Below are 21,750 nucleotides of genomic sequence, written 5' to 3'. Positions count from 1 at the left end.
TCGTTGGGCTACAATAAGTGTCGCACAATCGTTATCCCACTGTTGCAAGAGTGTGATTATGACACAAAGCACTACACTTCCCTATTCGTCGACCATTTAGATATCAAATAGTTCGTATAAATCTAACCCATACCCATATTTGCTACGTTATTAGATGTCACAAAAGTGATCAATAACATGAAAAACAAGAAATCAAAGGGTGTTAGTAGGCAATCAAACCCTTACTGTTCTATCTAATTGCTTCCATTACTAAATAAACACCTCAAAGTTAACCCATAAGCACTAAAAATGGCCCCATTCACCACAAAAGCTCTAGCAACAGCCGTCTCCAGGCCTCGCCACAGCACTCTATAACCCTCTTCCCTAACACTCTTGCTAACACAATCCACAATTCCCTTATACCTCGGCGACAACCTTTGTGTCGGAGCTTGAATTCTTGTCTTCAACACATCCAACGGATAACAAAAAACCCAGCTGGCAACTCCGGCGAGCCCTCCGGCGACCAACGCCGTGCTGAATCTCTCTTCCCCGGAGCTCCGGCAGCCGGGTTGAAACTGCTCCCTCATGCACTCATAGGTCCAGAAATAGACGGCATGGGCAGGGGCGTCTCGGAGCATGGTTATGGTAAGTCCTCTGTAAATGCCTCTTAATCCCTCTGTTTTGTAGATGCTTTTGGCGACGCTTAATGGGCCTTTGTGAGATGATGATGAAGAAGAAATTGGTTGTTGGGTTGATGTCTGTAATTGTAGGCGGATCTTCACCAGCTCCACCGGCGTTAGGAAGAAGCTCTGTAGTGCTCCGGTGCCAAATCCTCCCATTGCTACTGCCTTGTAGCTTGGTGGGTCGCCGTTGGATTGAGCCGACGAGGAGGTGAATGCTCGAGAAAGAATCGCGTAGATTTGAAACACGGCCGCGTTCTGTAAATTCAAAAACATCCATCAACCAATGTCCGGGCTTGAATCTCAATCCGCCGTTAGAAAAGATCGTAGGTTAAGAATGAGAAACAGAAATAAGATTCAAAGTACGATGTTTATAATGTTTAAATAAGATATAAGCTATCAACTGTACATAACAAAAGTGGCTCGATTTTTTTTTTCAAAGAGCCCAAATAGGGTCTCCAAATTAGGGTTTCGGTTTTAATCCCGTTTGTATAGGCTCTGTCTCCTTTGAAATTCATGTCCGAACACTGCTTCTCAGTGGAATGTAGGATTTCGATTTTAATCTCGTATGTACAGTAGTATAGGCTCTGTTTCCTTTTAAATTCATGTTCGAGCACTGCTTCTTAGTGGAATGTATGTACAATGGTATAGGTTCTCTTTCCTTTAAGATTCAAATTTGAGCACGGTTCCTCGAGGGAATCTTAAGACATTGGAAAGAGAAGGCAACTTTTCAAAACACGAGAAAAAGTCGACGATGGCACTCCGAGATCGGTCGAACGAAAACTAGCTGAGAGCGATACCATTTTTTGGTGTTGGCTACCGATCGTAAGCGTTGAAATCATCTAGTTTCAACGTTTGTCACAAAATTGTCAAAAATTTATCGACTACAACTCAGTTCTTTTTCAAACGGCCCAACTAAGTTTTCCAAATTAGGGTTTCGGTTTTAATCTCGTACATTCAGTGAGCTCTCTTTCTTCGATATTGAAGTCCGACCCTATTTGCTATCAACTAACTTCTAAAAATAAGAGAAAATATACTGCAAATTAACTACGGTAAACAAAATATATTACATAAATATTTTTATATCTTAAATCAAATTTCGTAACATCATAAAACCGACCTGAAAAGTGATAGAGGCGAATGGAGCAGACATGCCTCTATAAAGACCGACGGGGCCATCATTAGCAATGATATTACGAAAAATTTTGAAAGCAGACCCAGAAACGGATTGTTGTTGCCTGATACGAAGAGTATCTAGTGGGTGGCCGGAGATAACGCCGGCGACGCCACCGAACCCGCCGGCGACAAATTCTTTACCCCAACTGCTTGCAACGAACTCCGGCCAAAAATCCGTTACAAGAGCAGCTCGATTGTTGTCGGAGTTCATGTCGGAGCTCAATATTGAGAAAGGCAGGAATTAGAATTGCGTGGAGAGGTGAGGGAAAGAGAAGGCACAAATGTTGCTTCCTTTATATGATAGAAGAGAGAAGAAGGATGAAGACAACAACGACCAACAAACTTTAGGACGAGATGTAGGGCCGAAGATGGAGATTATATTTCCCGTCTATATAAATATTATTATTTATTTATTATTAAATTTTTGATACTATGATTTTAATTAAATAATATTTAATGTATGAAATATTATGTTGTAATATTAAATTTTGATTTTTAGAAATTAGGGTGATTAAATATTATATTGAAATTAAAATAAAAAAATAATAAATAAATAACTCTTTTTTGGTAGAGTATTATATTGGATTTTTGTGTAAGATTTTTAGAAATTATCTTTTTAAAAAGCATGGAATTTTTTTTATAAAAAAAAATGCGAATTTTGGTAGAATAGTATAATTCGATTTTTGTTGATTTTTAGAAATTATCTTTTTTAAAAAATATGGAATTTTTTTTTTATAAAATAAACATGAAAAAAAAAAGTTTGGTAGAATACTGTATTGGAATTTTATTATAATATTAAATTTTGATTTTTAGAAATTATCTTTTTTTTTTAATATGGAATTTTTTTTAATGAAAAAACATGCCAAAAAAAAAAGTTGGTAGAATACTGTATTGGATTTTTTTTTATATATATAATAATAAAATTTGATTTTTAGAAATTATCTTTTAAAAAAAATATGGAATTTTTTTTATAAAAACATGAAAAAAGAAAGTTGGTAGAATATTTTAGTGAATTTTTGTTGTAATATTAAAATTTGATTTTTAGAAATTATTAGTAGAATATTATATTTTATTTTTGTTTACATTTTTTTTATAAAAATAATATTATGAAATGAAAATAATGTATTGATTTGAAAGTTTTTTTTTTTAAATAAAAAATAAAAACTCCAAGATAGGAATTTCGATGGGTAAGGCATTGACCGTGTGGAGTGTCCACCTTATAATCAAATGTAACTGTAGACGAGCACGACTCTCCACAATAGTATGATATTATCTACTTTGAGCACAATAAGCTTTCGTGGTTTTGCTTTGAGCTTCCCTAAAAGACCTGGTACCAATAGAGATAGTATTCATTGATTATAAATCCATGATCATTCCCTAAATTAGTCGATGTGGGACTTTCATCCAATCGAAACAAAACTAACTCATATCTCGATGTCCTGTATGTATGTATGTATATATATATATATATATATATATATATATGTGAAATTTAAAATTTTTACTGTAAAAAAAGGAATTAAATGGTAAATTAGTTGAATTAACTCATTTTTGCATATAACCTCAAAAACTAATTTTAAAAAGGGAGTAGATGCAAAATAATTTAGAAGGGAATTTGAAGGACTAAAAAGTAAATAAAAATAAATAAAATAAAACCTTAATTTAGAAAGGGAAAAAACCCTAAATTAGTAGCTAAAAATGAAGATTGTAAATAAAAAAAAAAAAAAATTGAAAGATGCCAATTAGCATTGCACTAATCCCATTTTATCATGTTTTAAGTAAGATAATAATAATTTAATATTTAATCTTTTAAAATTCTCTATATTTATTTTTAATGTATTAAAAGACTGCAACTAAGTTCAAGTTGCAAACAAAGTCTTTAAAAATACCATTTTCTTTTGAAAAAAAATAAAAATAAAATATTATTATCCTTTCTTATCCTCACAATATTGTATTTTCAAATAACTTTTTCTTTATCCCTAATATTTATAAGATTAGAAAGTTGGACGCTCGAATCTCCTTATTAGAAACACGAGGTTTCAAGACAAACTATTTACTTAATGTAAAGTTATATTTGACAAATGGCATATAAAGTAAATGGTATATCTGATAAAGCTGTTTATAATCTACTAAACTGTATATCTAATAAGAGGCTATATCTGTAATTTTTGCTCCTTGCATTTTCTATCTCATGTTTTTTATGTTTATCTAGATTGAGTGTTCTTTATGTTTATCTAAATCGAGTGTGTGCGTTGTTGTGTGATTCTCGTAAATCTTTTTTGAATAATATAGATCCAAAAAAATGAGAATTTACATTTTTTAAAAAATACTAAATTATAGAGAACCACGTACTTTTTATTACGGAATAACTTTTTATTGTTCATTCTCTATGTCCCATCCCATCCAAGGGTGAATTGGAAGAGTTTTTTTACCAAAGAAGTTTAACAAACTCCAAGCATCTATCTATCCATTTGATAGCCATGGGATCGTCCTTTTCACATATTTGATCTTTTCTAATGTTCTTTGGTTTTTTATAAAAGATGTCAACAAAGTGACCCACTTTTCGACAGGACATCTTGACATAAAGTTCAAATATCGATATAATATTATGACTATGTTTATGCCATACGAGATATCATAATATAAAATGTATTATTACTATGTTCAAAATGTCATAAACATGTATGTTCGTCTTGTAAAGAATTCAAGTTATGATATTTATGAGAGTATTATGTGCATGATGAACCATGAATTTATATATGGAACTTCGTGCATTTTATACATTTATTGCTCATGAATTACTTTTCTACCTATATTATGGACGGACGTGTGAATCCATGTTATTATTCAATTCCATTCCTCTTTCGTTGGTTTCAACCACGTGAGTATGTGCTTGCTCATAGTCAGACCTAAAGGTATGTTAATAAGCCTGCCTAGTGGGACTACGTGCATTGAGCATAGACTATGTGTAGAGAAGTACAATAGATTCAATCCTACTCGAAAAAAAAGTAGAGTCAATGGAACAATCGTGAATTTAGGTCTCAACAAGCATGATACATTTTTTATGAGTACGCATTTCTCAGCCCTAATAACAAATACAACAAGTTGAAAAAAGGAATCTCGAGAACAAACTATAGAGATTCAAAGAAACTAAAGCTCAAGCTCATTCACGAATTTCTTAATAATCAAATCCAATTTTTTAATTTTTTTTTTTGACGATGAAACATATAATAAAATAACCAACTCCAAACCCTATTTTCTTTCTATGATGTCAACAATAATATAAAATCATGCCATGTTCTTCCTAAAGCAGTCCCTTTCCTTTTGAATGAGCTCCCCTGGGTGGTCAAGCCCGCCATTGTTGAATTCATTGTTTATGTTCTTCTAGCTCCCCTGAGTCCAAGTTCCAAGTGTTTTTTATTGGCAAAATGCAATATCATTCAGTCCAGTTTTATGCTAACAAAAGCAAGAACTCAATTGATAAAAACCCACAGATGGGCTCCCAATCAACAAGTATAAGAGAAATTCGGTAATGGCGACTGGGAGTGAGAGCTTTCTGTGCTGCTGCTACTGCTTTGTAGTGCTTTTTTTGGCAGAGTTTTCCCACTCCCAGTCGACACCGCACAATGCACTGACACAAGGCCAAAAGCTAACAATTGGGTCTCAGTTAATTTCAGCCACCGGCAGCTTTGTGCTTGGATTTAATACCACTTATTTGGGGATCTCCTACAACACTAAGCACCAGAAGCCAGTATGGATAGCCAACCGAGACTCTCCATTTCCCAACAATTATGCGTCGATCAGCCTCACCATCGACGCCAACGGCAGCTTGAAAATAGTAGATGGGCATGGCTATTCCTTTCCACTCTACGATGTCGAACAGCCAATCAGTAGCAGTGCCGTGTTGCAAGATGACGGTGACTTTGTACTGCAAGAGCTGAACCAAGATGGGTTGGTGAAACGGGTGGTGTGGCAGAGCTTTGATCATCCAACGGACACTCTTCTTCCAGGAATGAAACTTGGAATCAATCATAAAACTGGATATGCTTGGTCTTTAACATCTTGGAGTAGCGATGAATCTCCTACATCGGGAGCTTTCGCTCTGGCAATGAATCCAAACAATACTAATCAAATACAGATATTGTTTAGGGGTGGTGTGTATTGGAGCAGCGGGGAGTGGAAAGACGGTTGGTTTGAAAATCTATCGGAACTCGACTACTATAAAGAAATCTATTTCAACCGAGTTTCGAATGAGAATGAAACATATTTCATTTACTATGTCCCCAAATTCGATCGAACACCAAGCTTCAATCGACTATCAGAAGTGGTTCTACCCAAGTTGAGATTAGCAGATGGTGCCACTTTGGAGATGAACAATCGAATTTCTTACGAAATTTGCACGCTCGTCAATATGGAAGAAGGGTGCGTGTGGAGAAATCAGCAGAAAATGGCAGAGTGTGGGCGTAGTTCCTTTTGGTGGATCTCTGGATACATGGAGGGAGAGGGTTCTAAGTACAATGGAAGTGAGAACCTAACGATGTTTGAATGCGAAAATATTTGCCTTCTTGATTGTGATTGCGTCGCTTATGGTTATGCGAACCAAGATGGAAGCGGCTGTGAGATTTATGGCTATGACAAAGGTAACTAAGATGAAGTTGAATTGTCAACTCTATTTGTTAGTTGGTCGGACTAACTCAATAAGAAAAAAGAAAAAAAGAAAAAAACTTCCAACCCACAAACCAGTTTCCCAAAAACTCAACTCAATCCAAATCGAAAAAATCTAACTCAACTTAAATTTTAATAATTTGGGTTGAGTGGTTCGAGTCATCTAGTAACATAAACGTCTATCATGTACCTTAACAAAAAAAACAACCTGCATGAACTTCTTAAGTTATGTATCTAGAAGTTATTAATTTCTAACTAGTGAACTTGTTGTCCGTGTAGGAGGATTGCCGGTTTGGGTGCAAGTTACTATCGGTCTAAGCATACCTGCAATATTTCTCCTACTCTGTTTTATGTCCTACGTCAAATGGAGGACACAAATATTGAAAGGTAAATCAATACTAATCATTTTTCATTGGATACATTTCTATGAATTGAAAACATTATAATCTTTATCTTCATCCACAGTTATCAGAAAAATGAAGAAAGGTTTGGTTCGCGGCATAGGTGCTATATCCGAAGGTTTCAACATTCTAGGAATAATGATAAGACAAATTCGAGATGGAAAAAAGAATCCCGAATTACAGTTCTTCGACTTCGAAAGCATAGTTTCTGCCACAAACAATTTTGCAGAGGACTGTAAGCTGGGACAAGGTGGTTTTGGGCCTGTTTATAAGGTATTTTTTCTGAAAGATTACGTTAAACTACTATTTGATCTTTTATTAATCAATAGATATATATATACAGGGAGTTTTGGGTGATGGCCTAGAAGTAGCCATTAAAAGACTGTCGAAGAATTCTGGGCAAGGATTGGTGGAGTTCAAGAATGAAACTATTTTGATTGCCAAACTTCAACACACAAATCTGGTTAGGCTGATTGGTTGCTGCATTTATAAAGAAGAGAAATTGTTGGTGTATGAGTACATGCCCAACAAAAGCCTTGACTCCTTCCTCTTTGGTCAGTCATTACTTTTATTCTCTATGCATCCATTTAAATATTTTCTTCTTACTCTTAACGGTTGGGAATACATATAGACTCGGAGAAGAAGTTAATATTAGACTGGGACAAGTGTTTTCACATAATCCAAGGGATAGTTCAAGGACTACTCTACCTTCACTACTATTCAAGAGTACGAATTATTCATCGAGATTTGAAAGTTAGCAATATCTTACTAGACGATGAGATGAATGCAAAAATATCAGATTTTGGTATGGCTAGGGTGTTTAAACCATCCGAGCATGAAGCAAACACAAGTCGGGTGGTTGGAACATAGTAAGTGAATTTTATTTGATGTATCTAATATATTTTCATTTATTGAATCTTATATTTCCATTTGTTTGTAGTGGGTATATATCACCAGAATATGCAATGGAGGGCATTTTCTCGATAAAGTCAGACGTGTACAGTTTTGGAATATTATTGTTGGAGATCATAACAGGCAAAAAGAACTACAACAATTATGACACAGAACGGCCATTGAATCTCATAGGATATGTGAGTTGGGAGAAAGGTTGTGTGTTTGCTAGTTTGAAGTGTGAATTAAATTCTAATGAAAGATAGTCTTAATGTGTTCAGGCGTGGGAGCTGTGGGTGAATGGGAGAGGAGAAGAGCTGATTGATTCGGATTTTTGCAACTCTGATCAGAAACCAAAAGCTCTAAGATGCATCCATGTGGGTCTTTTGTGCGTACAACAAGTACCGGCAGACAGGCCGACGATGCTGGATGTTTATCTAATGATTAACAATGATTCTACTCAAGTTCTACCTCCCAAGCAGCCTGCATTCTTCATTTCTCAAAACCCAAACTCGTCGGAGCTTGAACTGGAGGTGGTCGACAGTGGGCGGCTCATACGGCCTGCACAGCCACCACAGGAAATTTGTTCATTGAGTACTATGTCAGTCTCGGTGATGGTGGCCAGGTGAAGCCACTGCTATGTTTTTACTTCAAACTGTCCTCATATCAACAGCTTTTAGAATTTATCTCCTTCCTAAATTTGGGTATATTTCCTTGCTTGTTAAGTCATGGATCTCGTTAACTAGTTGGACCAAATATTGTTGGGTTATGTGAGTTGCAGGGAACTGTACCCAATTTGCAGCGCTTATCCAGCTTCGTTCATCTACTCCCCTATCCATTTTAACTCGTCATAGATTACTTCCCTAGGCATGAACTTTGTTTCTCACTTCTATCCAACTACAAGTAATACTTTTCTACAATCCCTTACACATCATGAGATCCCTTAGTCTTGCAACTCCTTCCCATTTACCACTTTGAGCGTGTACATATTCGATAAAACCACATAGTTTCTGTCATCATCGGGTTCAAGCTCAATCAGCTTCCTAATGCTAGCTCACCCATCTCCACATTGCTATGTATTTTGAACGAGTGAAGCAACAGACCGTAGATGCCAGCATCTGGCTCTACTCATTTCCATAATATGATTGTAAGCTTCTTCCAAGTGACCACAATGACCAAGGAGATCAATCATACAAGTGTAGAGACTGATCAATTGTCTACTTACCACTGATCTGAAGTACTTTTTCCCTTCATCAAGCAGCCCTACGGCTGCAAGCAACGAGAACTCCAACGAAAGTTATAATAAGATCAGGTAGAGCTTTTCCATTCAACTCCTCAAACGAGTCCAAAGCTTCATTCGCATGGCCATGCATTGCATACCCAGTGATCATGGCATTCTTCCAAGAGACTATCCTCTTTGCCTCCAACATCTCAAACAAACTCCTAGCAACATTTATAGAGCCATTCTTGGCATACATATCCACCAATGAAGTTTTCACCTTGTCATTCGATTCAAATCCATGCCTCCAACAGTAAACATGAAGCTCCTTCCTTTGAGGAAGAAAGACACTGTCAGCTAAAGTTGAGATGGGGATGACAAATGCCCCCTGTTGAGGATTGTTGGAAGGGAGTCCCACGTTGGCTAATTTAGGGAAGGATGGTTTGTAAGTAAAAATATATCTCTATTGATATGAGGCCTTTTGGGGAAGCCCAAGGCAAAGCCATGAAAGCTTATGCTCAAAGTGGACAATATCATACTATTGTGGAGAGTCGTGATTTCTAACATCCTCACGGTGGGATTCACGCCAACAAACGCCATCACTTTGCAAATAGCAAGGGAATCATCTGATTGTCCATTTTGAGAATAAGCTTCAAGCATGGTGTTCCAACACAACATCCCTCAACAATTTTTTTAAACACCTATCGAGCAGTCTCTACCCAATTGAATTCAGCATACTTATCAATTAGGGCCGCACCAACAAACACATCAGTCTCCAACCCAGTACGTAATACATCTTTGTGAATCTTCTTTCCCTCTTCCATGGCAGCAATGGGAAGGTAAATTATCAGGCAAAAGCACGTAGATTTGATTTTGGTGGTAAAGTGAAATCGCAACCTCATATGGTCCATTCCAAAGAAACAAATTTCGTGTGGAAATTCTATCGAACAAGATATGAGCCTTTGCCAAAGAGTTGCAGATGCCGTAAAGATCGAATCTGAGACCCATTTGTCATACACGAGGGTGAAGCTGTATTCAAGGCTCTATCGCCTTTTGGACAATGCAGGATTGAATGAGAGAGGCATAGTAAGACACTGGCGACTGCTCCAAAGTAGGCCCGAGAGCTGTTTTTGATTGTAAGATCCCACATCGGTTAGGGAGGAGAACAAAACATCTTTTATAAGCGTGTGTAAACCTCTCCCTAGCACACATGTTTTAAAAGCCTTGAGGGAAGCCCAAGGAGAACAATATCTGCTAGTGGTGGATTTGGACCGTTATAAATGGTATCCGAGCCAGGTTATGATAGGAGTGATTGTGCTTTAGTCTTCTGGTTCCGAGATGAAGATAAGTAGAATTGGGATGATCAAGTGGGGAAGAAGAAGCAAATAATACAGATTTGCAAAGAACATGAAGAAACTCTCTTTGGGCACAACACAAGGTGGAGACGCATTCTGTTAGATTGAGACAAAAAAAGAGGCATTTGACTTGTCGATTCGTTAGTTAAATGGCAAACTCCACCTAAGGCGTAAGAACAAACCATCCAATATCGCCCCCAAGCCCACCCCAGTATACGATCAAGAACAAACAATCCAGTATCGTGATTTCTACCCAAGAACACACAAGCAAACAACAAAAGTAATGCAGATTCAAATTCTTCGATCCCAAAAGTTGCATCCAAAATAAAGATCCATAAAACAACAAATTCAAAGCATACCTCGTCGTAATTTTTCTTATCAACCGTGGGATGCTTCAGAGCCTTTGCTTTCCCTCCTACAAAGACCGATTCTCCATACCGCGATTTAAATCGGTAAAAAAAAAAAAAAAAAAAGGAAGATTATAAATCATAGCATAGATAACGATGGTACCATACCCGAGATGGAATCGTAATACAACGCTAAAATTTTCCATAACCCTAAGGAAATGACTCACCTTCCTTGGCCGACACGGCTGAGAAATTGCCTCTCCCGCGTCGAAGAGATCACACAGAGATCTCTCCTGCGCGCCAATTGACGTCTAACGATTGCCAAGGATTTATAATCGGCTGCTATTTATAGACACCACAACGCATTGTGCACGTGATAGGAACGTGATTGCTGTGTGAATTATTATTTTAGATAAAACCTTATTTTATTTTTATTTAAAAAAAAAACAAAAATTTGTATATTAAATTACAAAAAAAACACGGGAAATTAAAAATAATTTGGGATGGATTTAATTTTGTAACGCTTCAATTTAAAATTTAAAAACAATTATTTATATATTAGAACCATTTGTTGATAAAGATGACAAATAATAAAAATTTATAATCCAATATTAATTAATTACACTGCATTATTTTATTTTATAAATCAGATAAAAAAGATTGTGGCCGAAATTTTAAATAGGGGCAAAACTGTCATAATGAAAAAATTCCAAACAAATCGGTTAGGGAATGGCAGCTATGAACGGACGGCTGCACGTTTTGTCTTCCCCGCTAAATTCCCGTCCCTTCGCTTTTTCTTTTTATTTTATTTATTTATTATTATTTTTTTTAATTATCACATTGGATTTTACTTCTCCAAATGGCCTTGCCGAATACGGTCCCCAACGAATTTTCACAAAAAAATAAATAAATTATTTAACTTTTGGGTATTTTGGTCTTTTCACAACCCAGCGTACGGATCCGCGCGTTTTTAATTTTAGATGGAAAGGCAGCGTCCGACGTGGCACCTCCCTCTTCTTCTTCTTCTTCTTCTTCTTCTTCTTCTTCTTCTTCTTCCATAGCTGGGATCTTCGAGTGCCTGTTTCGCGGATTTCAGATTCTTCTCCGCCATTTTCTTTCCTCTCTATCTCTCTCTGTTTACTGTTTTTTGTGTATGTTTTTTGTCGTGAAGCTTCTCTGTTTCTCTTGCATTATCGTTTCTGTGCATGTTGTTCATAATGTTCTTCCATTTGGTTGATTTCTCGGCCATCATTTTGATGATGTTGTGATGGTCTTTCAATGGAGGATGTGGATTTGTTCCATTTCATCTCTTCTTTTTAACTCCCCTTCACTCGGAGTTGTTCTTTCTTGGCGTATGGTTTATTTCTCTTCTTTCTTTTCTTGTTCTTATGGTTTTCTTGTGTCTAGATTCTTAGTGCATTTTTACCGATTTCAATTTAGAAATTCTTGTATTCCCTTGTTGTTGGGGTTTTGGATTCCCCATTTGCCTGATTCTTCAGTTTTCTTCCTTATTTTAACCCCTAAAGTTCCGTTTCCTGTCGATTTTACTTTGCCATCAAAATGTTCAGAATGTTCTTCAAGCCGAAGTTCTATACAAAATGGTATTTCGCAGCTTTTCGTTGAACTTTTTCTCTCGGATTGATTTTGATTCTGATTCTTACTTTTCTGGCGGTTCTTCTTACTGATTTCTGTTTCCCTTTTTCATTCTAATGTAGCAAATCTTGCGTCAAGATGACGAAGACTCGTCTGGATACAATTCGGAAGAAGAAGAAAGTCGTTCTCAAGTTTTTGAAGAACGATATTGTTGAACTTCTCAAGAGCCGTCTCGATTACAATGCTTACAACAGGGTTAGTTCTTCTTGTCGAATCTGATTCTTAATCTCGGTTTTAGATTCTTGATCTCTGTTCGTCTTTGATTCTTTGTTAGTAAATGTAAAATCTATCAGAAACACATAATCTTAATGTCTTTTGTGTTCTGTGGTTGTTCTTAATTCTTTGTGTTCGGATGATTGTAAGAGAATTTTTGGTTTATTTTCTCTGGTTTTGGTCGCTAGTCTATGTGCTTATGCTAATGGTGAAATAGGCTGAAGGGTTTCTTGTTGAGCAAAATGTCTTGAGATGCTATGATCTGATTGATGAGTTTTGTGGGACAATCTTCAAGCACATTTCTGTCTTGAATAAGGAGAGGTAGATACCATTGATTTGTAAGTACATTTCTCTTTCTCAGACTTGAATTTGTTGAGATGAATTTAAACGTGCTTCCCATGTTTATGTTTCTCTTCTAGCGAATGCCCCGACGAATGCAAAGAAGCGGTTGCGTCGTTGATTTACGCTGCAGCGAGATTCTCCGACTTGCCTGAATTGCGAGTGCTCCGAAGTCTCTTCACTGAGAGATATGGAACTTCTTTTGGATCATTTACTAACAAAGAGGTTGTTTTTGGTAACCCTTCTCTTGTTTGAGGGAGTTTCTTCTTTTTACTATCCTAAATGGTTGTTTAGTTCTTGCTTTTCCTTTTAGCTTGTTGAGAAGTTGAGGGCAGTCGCTCAAACTAAAGAAACAAAGCTTCAGCTACTCCAGGAGATAGCACAGGAATCCGCCATTGATTGGAATTCCAAAGCTCTGGAACAGCAACTGTATGTTCCTCCACAAAATGAAGTAAGTTCGTTTCCACGTATCTGATCTTGTTTGTTTTATGAATCACGACTCTCCATAATCGTATGATATTATCCACTTTGAGCATAAGTTTTCGTGGCTTTGTTTTTTGTTTCACCAATAAGGTCTCGTACGAATGGAGATGTATTCCTTACTTATAAACCCATGATCATTCCCCTCGAACGAAAGTACACCATAGAGCCTCTGAACAGTCTCCCGTTAATCGAGGCTTACTCCTTGAATGGAGTTGATGAAAATGATCCATTTTCTTATCTGTTTGTGTTGATCTCTCTTCATCCTATTGATGGTTCTATCTACTGCAATGGTCATTCTCTTCACAGCTAGATTGTGAACGGAGTACATCCACCTGTCGAAGCAAAAGTAAGATCGTTTCGGTTCCGGTGTACGGTAGAACGACGAACTCACCAAGAAAAAAGGACAATAGTGACGACGATTCCATCTTCGATAGTAGAAGTGAAGGCAACACGACCGAAACCTCGATGGGAGATAGTAGTACCGATCAAGATGTTCATAAAGGTGTTGTTTCAGAGGATGAAGTAGAAGATCAGAAACCTTTCTACCTTAGATTTATCACACCTCCCTACCTTAAAACAAAACCTACCAAAAAGGAAGAAAATGTAGAGGAACCTCAAAACGATACCGAAGAGAACCGAAACGATCCAAAGACAGCCATAGAAGAGAAGCCGAAACCGAGATCGGTGAGGCGAAGACATGCGAAACCACAGCCTGCAAGGAGCATCAACATCGACGATGCTGGTGGTTCGGCAGCCGACGGTGCAGGAAAGATCAGTTCGAGTCGAAACAAAGGTAAAGAAGCCATGACAGGAGAAGAAAAAGGTGTAGAGGATGATGAGGAAAGGATGTTAGATGGGCTTTTGAAGCTATACAGTAAGAAGAAAACAAGACAGGAAGACAAAGACAATGCCGAACCTCAAAGGCCCAAAAACACAAGAACTGAGGACGCTTATGTCCCAACCAAATCATTGTCACTTCCCCCACCCCGAACCGAGCCGATCGAGCCAGTGAAAAAGCACGCTAGAGCGAATTCCTACGTTCATCCAAAGCTCCCGGACTACGACCAGCTCGCAGCTCGGTTTGCATCGCTCAAAGAGAAGTAAACGACGTCGAAATCGAACAAGACCAATTGCACACTTGCAATTACAATGTGTAGCTTGAAGAAAAGGCAGTAAAATTGATGTAAAAAGGGTGTAATATGATGATGATGATGATCCACGTTGATTGTGATATTTTCAGAGCCATTTTTTTTAGTTAACTTTAATCTTGGTTACAAGAACAGAGAGATTATGAAGTAATTGGGTTGTCGGAGAATCTACGACAAGAAGGAAGACAACATTGGGAGTCGTTAATTCAAAGGATTTCATGATTGGTCCACTCCCTGTTATTCTTCCCCCACTTTATTCTTAAACAAACAGACAAATTTTCTCCTTCCTCAAAATCATCAAAATCCTTGTCATTATTTATGTCCAATCTATTTTCCCACATTTTCTTTTTCGAAATTCACATAAAAGGCAATTTCATCCAAAATTAATGCCCTAATTTAAATGACAGACGTACACTGACTTGAGTTAGAGAAACCTTTTGTTATAACTCGAAATTCTGAAGTTGTCCAGCTGGATAGAATTGAGTTGTCTTTTTTTTTATTATTTTAAAAATTATGTTTATAGTCGACACATACCCTTCAAATATCAAATATTCTTCATTTTTTAATAATATTAAAAAGTAGGGTTTCCTTAAATTGTGACTCTATTTTTAGGTCGGTTAAGTTATTCGTCTAAATAGATATTACCAGCAAACCAACCCACATTTTTTGTTTTTAAAAAATTCAACCCAATCAAATTGAAAAAAAATCTAACTAAATCCAACCCTTATAATTTGGATTGGATAATTTAAGTCAGTCGGGTTATAGATTAGATAGTCCAATTAAATGATAATATATTAAAGTTAATGAAAATATTAATTATTTTTAATGTAAAATTTAAGTTTTAAAATAGTAATAAATAAAATATTAAAAATGTGGGATTTCGAGTGACACAATATCTGCCACTCAAGTGTGAATGGATTAAAAAATAAAATAAGAATGAAAAATAGAATTGAGACAATATATGAATGAGAAATAGAATTGGGTACAACGTTCAAATAGGATATAACCTACCAACTAATACCTACAAATAAGTTAGGTTAAATTCCGACGTTGAGATAATAAAATAAAAAAAATAATATCATGTTATTGGGGAGATACGTGGAAATTTTTTTATATTTAACAAAAAAAAAACACATCGAGAAATTGATTACTTTATAATAATTTTATAATATATATATATATATATATATATATATATATATATTAGCGATGTAAAGCTTCTAAAAGAATACTTTATGGTAATTTCAAATTGATTTAAAAGTGAAACTAAATAGGAAAAGAATCAAATTCGATTAGCCATTTAAAAAAATAAAAAAAATAAAAAAAGAAATTATTCGGGTCAATGATAATAACAAAATGGAATATCAAAAAGAAAAAACCTTGCGTTAAGTTGCCAAAACCAATTAAATATTTACAACTAAGGTATATTTTTCCTTAATTATATTATTTAATTTATATTTAAAATTAAGAGGAGTATAAAGGCGTTTGAAACGACGACGTATGATGTCGTCCTCTCCATTTTGTTCTGCGAGTGCGACCTTTTTCTTCTTTTTGCCTTTTCTCTCTAAAGGAACAATTGCTACGAAGAAATGAAAGAAACCGCTTCGCTTTTTCCGCCCATCGAAGAACATCTCAAGTGTAAAGTAGATCTTGATTCGCTTAAATTTGTCTTAAAGCTCAGGCTACCTTCATGTTCAATTCTCAGAGAAGTTTTTTTTATATTGTTTTCCGATGGGTTGTTCACAATCCAAGATCGAGAATGAGGAAGTGGTTTCGCGATGTAAGGATCGGAAGATGTTCATGAAAGAAGCTGTCGCTGCTCGGAATGCCTTTGCGGCGGCGCATTCTTCATATGCTATGTCGTTGAAGAATACTGGCGCTGTTTTGAGCGATTACGCTCATGGAGAGGTACCGCCAGCTGCGTCGTCTCTTCCTGGTGTAGCTGTTGCTCAATCGGCAGCTGTGGCGGCGTCGGCGTCTTATAATAGTTTGCCTCCGCCGCCGCCTCCGCTTCCTGGTTCCCCCGGTATGCCGCTTCGGAACGGTACGAGTATGTTTGAAATCAAGGCCTCGAAGGTTGAACCGAAGCGTGTGGAGACGGTTATTGAGGAGGTGGATGAGAATGATTTTGAGATTGAATGTTCGGTTGGTCCATTGCGGAGGAGAAGCAATAGAGAAGGCGGTGGACGTGGCGGTAGAACCGGCCTTGGGGAGCTTGCGGAAGAAGAAAACGGTCCGCCTCCGCCATTGCCGCCTTCACTGAATCGGCCTCCACCTCCGAACGAAAACCGTCGTGCTCACTCGCCCTCGCCTCAGGATGCGACCTACGATTATCTGTTCTCAGTTGAAAACATGCCAGCCCCGACGTTGAGCAGCGTCGAGGATTTTGGCACTAATACGGAAGCGATAGAGCGGAGAGCGGCGGTGGAGAAATCCGGCGGAGAACTGCCGTCGTCTTCAGCAGGGAAAACGTCGAAGAAGTTGAAGCAAGTAGGTTTTCCATGTTCGATCGAGGGTAAAAGGGCTGTTAAAGGGAATACTAGTCTGCTGCAGATCTTCATGGAGCTTGATGATCATTTTCTTAAAGCCTCTGAAAGTGCTCACGATGTTTCGAAGATGCTCGAAGCCACTCGGCTTCATTTCCACTCAAATTTTGCCGATAATCGAGGTATTCGTCTGGATTTCTATATCAAGTTTACAATTAACCATTCAATCGTTTGGGGGAACAGAAGAACTTTAATTTATTGCTTGAGAAACTGTTCCGACTTGTTTTTGGAATTTGATCTCTCAGGACATATCGATCATTCTGCTAGAGTGATGCGTGTTATAACATGGAACAGATCATTTAGAGGGTTGCCCAACAACGATGATTTGAATGATGATTTTGACACAGAGGAGCATGAAACTCATGCCACTGTATTGGATAAATTGCTTGCCTGGGAGAAGAAACTATTTGAAGAAGTGAAGGTTATAAACATTGAATCCTTCTCATGTATTGCCATGAAAAATCACTTGTTCTGACTGTTTTTTGAATAGGCAGGCGAAGTCATGAAGTTTGAGTACCAAAAGAAGGTTGCTGCACTCAACAAACTGAAGAAAAAAGGCTCCAATTTTGAAGCAATCGAGAAAGCCAAGGCCACTGTCAGCCATTTGCACACCAGATACATTGTGGACATGCAATCCATGGATTCCACCGTCTCTGAGATCAACCGGATTCGAGATGAACAATTGTATCCTAAACTTGTTCAGCTTGTCAATGGGTAATACTGAGCTCTTCTGTTCTAAAACTTTAGATCCCATTTGAAAACAATTGTGTTCTGAAAATAAAACATGAAAAAAGTAGGTAGTGTGTCAACAATGATGAGATTAACCAAGTTCTGGGTTGAATTGTAGAATGGCTAGTATGTGGGAAATCATGCATTTCCACCATGGAGGCCAATTGAAGGCCGTGGCTGCTCTGAGAACTTTGGATATACCTCAGTCGCCAAAGGAAACAAGTGATCACCACCATGAGCGCACGGTGCAGCTTTGGGCTGTGGTGCAGGAGTGGCACTCTCAATTGGAGAAGCTTGTAACCCGTCAAAAAGAGTACATTAAGGCTCTCTCAAATTGGTTGAGATTGAATCTGATCCCTACTGAAAGCAGCTTGAAGGAGAAGGTTTCTTCTCCTCCAAGGGTCCGCAGCCCTCCAATTCAAAGCCTCCTCCATGTTTGGCAGGACCATCTCGAAAAGCTCCCGGACGAGGTCCTACGAAACGCCATATTCACTTTTGCAACCGTGATCAACACCATTGTGCAAAGCCAGGAGGAAGAGATGAAGTTGAAGGTAAAATGTCAAGAGACTGAGAAGGAGCTTGCCCGGAAAAGTAAGCAATTCAAGGATTGGCAGAAGAAGTATGTGCAGCGGAGAGCGCCAAATGCCGATGAAGCGAACCAAGAAGAAACTGGTGATAAAGACGCCATTGCAGAGCGGCAAGCTGCAGTGGAGGCCGTGGAGAAAAGGTTGGAGGAGGAAAGGGAAGAGCACCAAAAGCTATGCCTCCATGTGAGGGAAAAGTCTTTGGGGAGCCTAAAAAACCAGCTGCCAGAGCTTTTCCGGGCATTGTTCGAGTTTTCTCTTGCTTGTTCACGCATGTATAGGCACTTAAAATCAATATCACAGCCACTACCCAACAGGCCACAGAGTCAAACAACCGCACGAGTTGGAACATAAACATGAACAGAGAGGAAGCAAGCTAAAAGGTGTTTCTGTTTCTCTTGATTCTTCTTGCTTATTTATTTCAATCTCTCTGTTATATTTTATGATATTTAAATATAGTATTATAGTCACAATATATATATATATATAGTTCATAGCATCTTTTAATTTTCTAATCGGGTTGTTATCACTTTTCTAATGGGTTCTTATAGTTCGAGCCAATTCTAGTGGCGAATTCTGTATTTCCATTTTTTTTTTTTTATCTTCTAAGTTCATAAATTTCTCTGTTTGAGAAGATTCTGATGAGCACGATTCATGGCACCACAATTACGTTTCATTTAATTCACTTTATTATTTCAACACAGCTAATGCAGCTGCAGAGCCGAGTAACCCATTTATAATCTCCCTGGTGAATTCTACAGCTGAAAGGATCTGGGTGGGTTCGTCGGCGAGCAAATACACTTGTTTTACTGCCCCTTTTCTGCTGCCGGACAGCCTCCTGTGCTGCCGCCGGCGAAGCCAAAGGCAGTGGGAATTAGTGTGAATGGAAAGGAGAGAAAAGAGAAGAAGAAAGAGTTGGTTTGGAGTTGAGAAAAAGGGATTAGTTTTTGGGCATTGGGAATTAGTGTGAACAATGCTGTTTGAAGGGAAGAAGCCAGACTTTGAGTCAAGGGTAGGAGGAGGCAGAAGGGTTTTAGGCATTGACACATGAAAATTTATTATTATTATTATGATATATATGTATTTTCTATGAAACTTCAAATCATTCTTATGGACATTGCCCATGACACGGAATTTGCATTCGGTACCTAATAACTGTGGCATTTATCTTCACTATGGCCATATTATCTATTCTTTGCTGTTTAAGAGTGAAAACTATCCCTACCGATCAACATAAGGCTTTCCAACTTGATTTGTCCTCACTCACATGTCACTCAACATAAAATTGCTCTAGTAAACTACGTTTGGAAGGTTTAACTATGAAGCTATGATTGAGCTAGGAAAGGTTTAACTATGAAGCTTATATAATTGAGCCATCGAAGGTGCACCTTATGTGTATAGGTAGTGATTCTATGATTGAGCCACCGAAGGTGTACCTTATTTGTATAGTTAGTGATTTTCAATCCTTTTATGTCTTAGTCATCTTATCATTAGGATCGTTTTCATTCGAATTTAGTTTTGTTTATAGTAAGAGTGTAATAATCTTTTAGATAAAAACTTAAGTTTAGAGACCGAACTTATACTTTAGTCAAAAATTTAAAAAATAAAAATATGATCAACACCCTCAAATCTTGAAACCCGTTTTCATTAAACAAGAAAAAATAGAACTCAATGTCATGGGATTGCGGAAACGGAAAATTCCCCACTCCTACCTCCCGTAGGAGTTTGGGTCATATCTCAGTTCCAATACGGCTGATCATCCTCTCGCACCAACTACTGATCATCGCCTTGGTAAACCATTGCCTCACCAACTAGCTAAGTAGACGCGAGTCCCTCCTCGAGCGGATTTCTCCTTTTTCTCCTCGGCGTACAGGGTATTAGCAGCCGTTTCCAGCTGTTGTTCCCCTCCCAAGGGTAGTTTTTTGTTGTACATTTTAAACGCAGCCGTTTCCAGCCATTGTTCCCCTCCCGAGAGTAGTTTTTTGTCGTACAATTTGAACCGTAGATGATCTCGACACATTCATCACACATTCAAAATCTATTCTGTAGCACCTAGCCAGACAATGGTGGAAGCCTTTGAGGCCCAAGGACCCAAGCCCAGTTCTGTCCAATCCTCATTACAGACCAAAGCCCGTTTTTTCCTAGGCCTTCAGTCACAGTCACATCAAGCCATCTACGCGCCCCATTAAGTCCAACACCTTACCCCATTTGACTTGACTTAATTAACATTAAAAATAAAAAATAAAAAAATAAAAAAACTGATAATTCTACATTAAAATTTTAAAATTTAGTCTATTTTTGAATTAAAAAAATAAAAAAAAAATATCAAAAGTGGTATTTGAAGAACCAAAACTTGAATTTGACGCTTAGACCACTCTCCATATAAACATTAATATTCCAAATGTTTGGATTTTTACCTAAAAAATTGACCAAAAGTCGAATCTGAATTGGATTTCCACTGCACATAGGCATGCTCTCTACCTCTATTCTACCACTGCATCCTCAATCATCACCGGTAAGAACTTGAAGAACAAAACAAATAATGCCCACTTATTCCCCACATCATCCATCACTATAATCTCATACATATTTAAATAACCATACAATCCATTACAAATTCAAACTATACACTAAACCCATTTAGAATTTCCTTAGGAATTAAAAAAAAAAGCTTTTTATTTGGGTCGAAAGGCTGTTTAGTCACTTGACCATGACTTGGAATGTTTCCAAAGTTGATTCAAGAAAAATAAGTATTTTTTAAAATGAAATTTCTCGTTCAAAACTTAATCTTTTAGTCAACTAAACGAGTAGATTTGACTATAGACATCTAGTTTGACTTTTAAAATTGTCTCAAAATTATTATTTTAAAGGTTTTCGAAAAATTTGAATCTTAAACTTCGAAAAAGGAAGTATATATCACCACTAATAGATGACATTAAAATTAGTTGGTTAAATGTATAAAAAGGGAATTTTGAATATGTTTATTAGTAAGTAAATTAAAGTATAGTAGATTTGTGGCCAAATGCAGATTTCATATTCTGTTTTAAGAACTTTCTAAAAATGAGAAATTAAAAATTGATTATAGTTTCCATTTATATTATAAGAAAAAATTATGCAATTATTTGGTAAACAAATCCTAATACTTATTTAACATTCATCACTTCTAACCTCCTTCTACTAAACAAAAATCATAACAATTTTTTCAAATTCAACAAATTCAATCTTAAATTTAATCTTATATCAGATCAAAATAAATTAAAAATAAAAGATTACATAAATATTTCAAGTTATTCTTAAAATAATAAAAATATTCCTCATCTAAAAAAAATATACCTAACTTTT

General features: G+C 37.0%; 4 protein-coding genes, 1 long non-coding RNA gene and 1 pseudogene across 7 annotated transcripts; 3 read left to right on the top strand and 3 right to left on the bottom strand.

The window, feature by feature from the left end:
- Window positions 1-90: 90 nt before the first annotated feature.
- On the bottom strand, window positions 91-2,179 carry LOC111456427 (mitochondrial arginine transporter BAC2-like). 2 transcript variants are annotated; one of them, XM_023098283.1, is made up of 3 exons: window positions 1,780-2,179; window positions 211-917; window positions 91-158 (listed from the first exon to the last, which is right to left on the bottom strand). In XM_023098283.1, exons 1-2 carry the CDS (start codon window positions 2,044-2,046, stop codon window positions 234-236), a joined length of 951 nt encoding a protein of 316 aa, XP_022954051.1. In that variant the 5' UTR covers window positions 2,047-2,179; the 3' UTR covers window positions 91-158; window positions 211-233. The 2 variants fall into 2 exon arrangements, with proteins under 2 accessions (XP_022954051.1, XP_022954050.1); XM_023098282.1 differs by having other exon boundaries at window positions 91-917.
- Window positions 2,180-5,297: 3,118 nt separating this feature from the next.
- On the top strand, window positions 5,298-8,454 carry LOC111456426 (G-type lectin S-receptor-like serine/threonine-protein kinase CES101). Its single transcript, XM_023098281.1, has 7 exons — window positions 5,298-6,475; window positions 6,780-6,887; window positions 6,966-7,174; window positions 7,245-7,455; window positions 7,533-7,770; window positions 7,842-7,992; window positions 8,074-8,454. The coding sequence occupies exons 1-7, from the start codon at window positions 5,368-5,370 to the stop codon at window positions 8,419-8,421; spliced, it is 2,373 nt and encodes a 790-aa protein (XP_022954049.1). The 5' UTR covers window positions 5,298-5,367; the 3' UTR covers window positions 8,422-8,454.
- A 162-nt stretch (window positions 8,455-8,616) lies between these two features.
- On the bottom strand, window positions 8,617-10,160 carry LOC111456331 (annotated as a pseudogene).
- Window positions 10,161-10,476: 316 nt separating this feature from the next.
- Window positions 10,477-11,143, bottom strand: LOC111456428. The gene is made up of 2 exons (XR_002712760.1): window positions 10,726-11,143; window positions 10,477-10,615 (listed from the first exon to the last, which is right to left on the bottom strand). It is a non-coding gene; the product is annotated as an uncharacterized LOC111456428 (long non-coding RNA).
- A 1,062-nt stretch (window positions 11,144-12,205) lies between these two features.
- On the top strand, window positions 12,206-14,817 carry LOC111455825. Its single transcript, XM_023097444.1, has 6 exons — window positions 12,206-12,314; window positions 12,429-12,561; window positions 12,797-12,900; window positions 12,999-13,143; window positions 13,232-13,369; window positions 13,708-14,817. The coding sequence occupies exons 1-6, from the start codon at window positions 12,274-12,276 to the stop codon at window positions 14,503-14,505; spliced, it is 1,359 nt and encodes a 452-aa protein (XP_022953212.1). The 5' UTR covers window positions 12,206-12,273; the 3' UTR covers window positions 14,506-14,817.
- A 1,240-nt stretch (window positions 14,818-16,057) lies between these two features.
- LOC111456482 (nitrate regulatory gene2 protein-like) lies at window positions 16,058-19,308 on the top strand. Of its 2 annotated transcripts, none has more exons than XM_023098354.1 (5): window positions 16,058-17,217; window positions 17,341-17,516; window positions 17,586-17,809; window positions 17,943-18,788; window positions 19,111-19,308. In XM_023098354.1, the coding sequence occupies exons 1-4, from the start codon at window positions 16,281-16,283 to the stop codon at window positions 18,760-18,762; spliced, it is 2,157 nt and encodes a 718-aa protein (XP_022954122.1). In that variant the 5' UTR covers window positions 16,058-16,280; the 3' UTR covers window positions 18,763-18,788; window positions 19,111-19,308. The 2 variants fall into 2 exon arrangements, with proteins under 2 accessions (XP_022954122.1, XP_022954123.1); XM_023098355.1 differs by having other exon boundaries at window positions 17,943-18,791; window positions 19,113-19,308.
- The last annotated feature ends 2,442 nt before the right edge of the window (window positions 19,309-21,750 follow it).

This window comes from Cucurbita moschata, unplaced genomic scaffold (assembly GCF_002738365.1).
Source record: "Cucurbita moschata cultivar Rifu unplaced genomic scaffold, Cmos_1.0 Cmo_Scf00018, whole genome shotgun sequence".
NCBI lineage: Eukaryota > Viridiplantae > Streptophyta > Magnoliopsida > Cucurbitales > Cucurbitaceae > Cucurbita > Cucurbita moschata.
The sequence above is the reverse complement of the archived record's forward strand: the minus strand, read 5'-3'. Positions and strand labels throughout refer to the sequence as shown.

Excerpts from the sequence above, each read along its gene's own strand:
- LOC111456427 (XM_023098282.1), bottom strand. The coding sequence starts at position 2,046 with ATGAACTCCGACAACAATCGAGCTGCTCTTGTAACGGATTTTTGGCCG. Across the intron at positions 918-1,779 it reads TCGCCTCTATCACTTTTCAG|AACGCGGCCGTGTTTCAAAT; the intron begins GTCGGTTTTATG and ends TTGAATTTACAG.
- LOC111456426 (XM_023098281.1), top strand. The coding sequence starts at position 5,368 with ATGGCGACTGGGAGTGAGAGCTTTCTGTGCTGCTGCTACTGCTTTGTA. Across the intron at positions 7,456-7,532 it reads CCTTGACTCCTTCCTCTTTG|ACTCGGAGAAGAAGTTAATA; the intron begins GTCAGTCATTAC and ends GAATACATATAG. Across the intron at positions 7,771-7,841 it reads AGTCGGGTGGTTGGAACATA|TGGGTATATATCACCAGAAT; the intron begins GTAAGTGAATTT and ends ATTTGTTTGTAG.
- LOC111455825 (XM_023097444.1), top strand. The coding sequence starts at position 12,274 with ATGTTCAGAATGTTCTTCAAGCCGAAGTTCTATACAAAATG. Across the intron at positions 12,562-12,796 it reads ATTACAATGCTTACAACAGG|GCTGAAGGGTTTCTTGTTGA; the intron begins GTTAGTTCTTCT and ends ATGGTGAAATAG. Across the intron at positions 13,144-13,231 it reads GATCATTTACTAACAAAGAG|CTTGTTGAGAAGTTGAGGGC; the intron begins GTTGTTTTTGGT and ends TTTTCCTTTTAG.
- LOC111456482 (XM_023098354.1), top strand. The coding sequence starts at position 16,281 with ATGGGTTGTTCACAATCCAAGATCGAGAATGAGGAAGTGGTTTCGCGA. Across the intron at positions 17,517-17,585 it reads AACTATTTGAAGAAGTGAAG|GCAGGCGAAGTCATGAAGTT; the intron begins GTTATAAACATT and ends TTTTTTGAATAG. Across the intron at positions 17,810-17,942 it reads CTTGTTCAGCTTGTCAATGG|AATGGCTAGTATGTGGGAAA; the intron begins GTAATACTGAGC and ends GTTGAATTGTAG.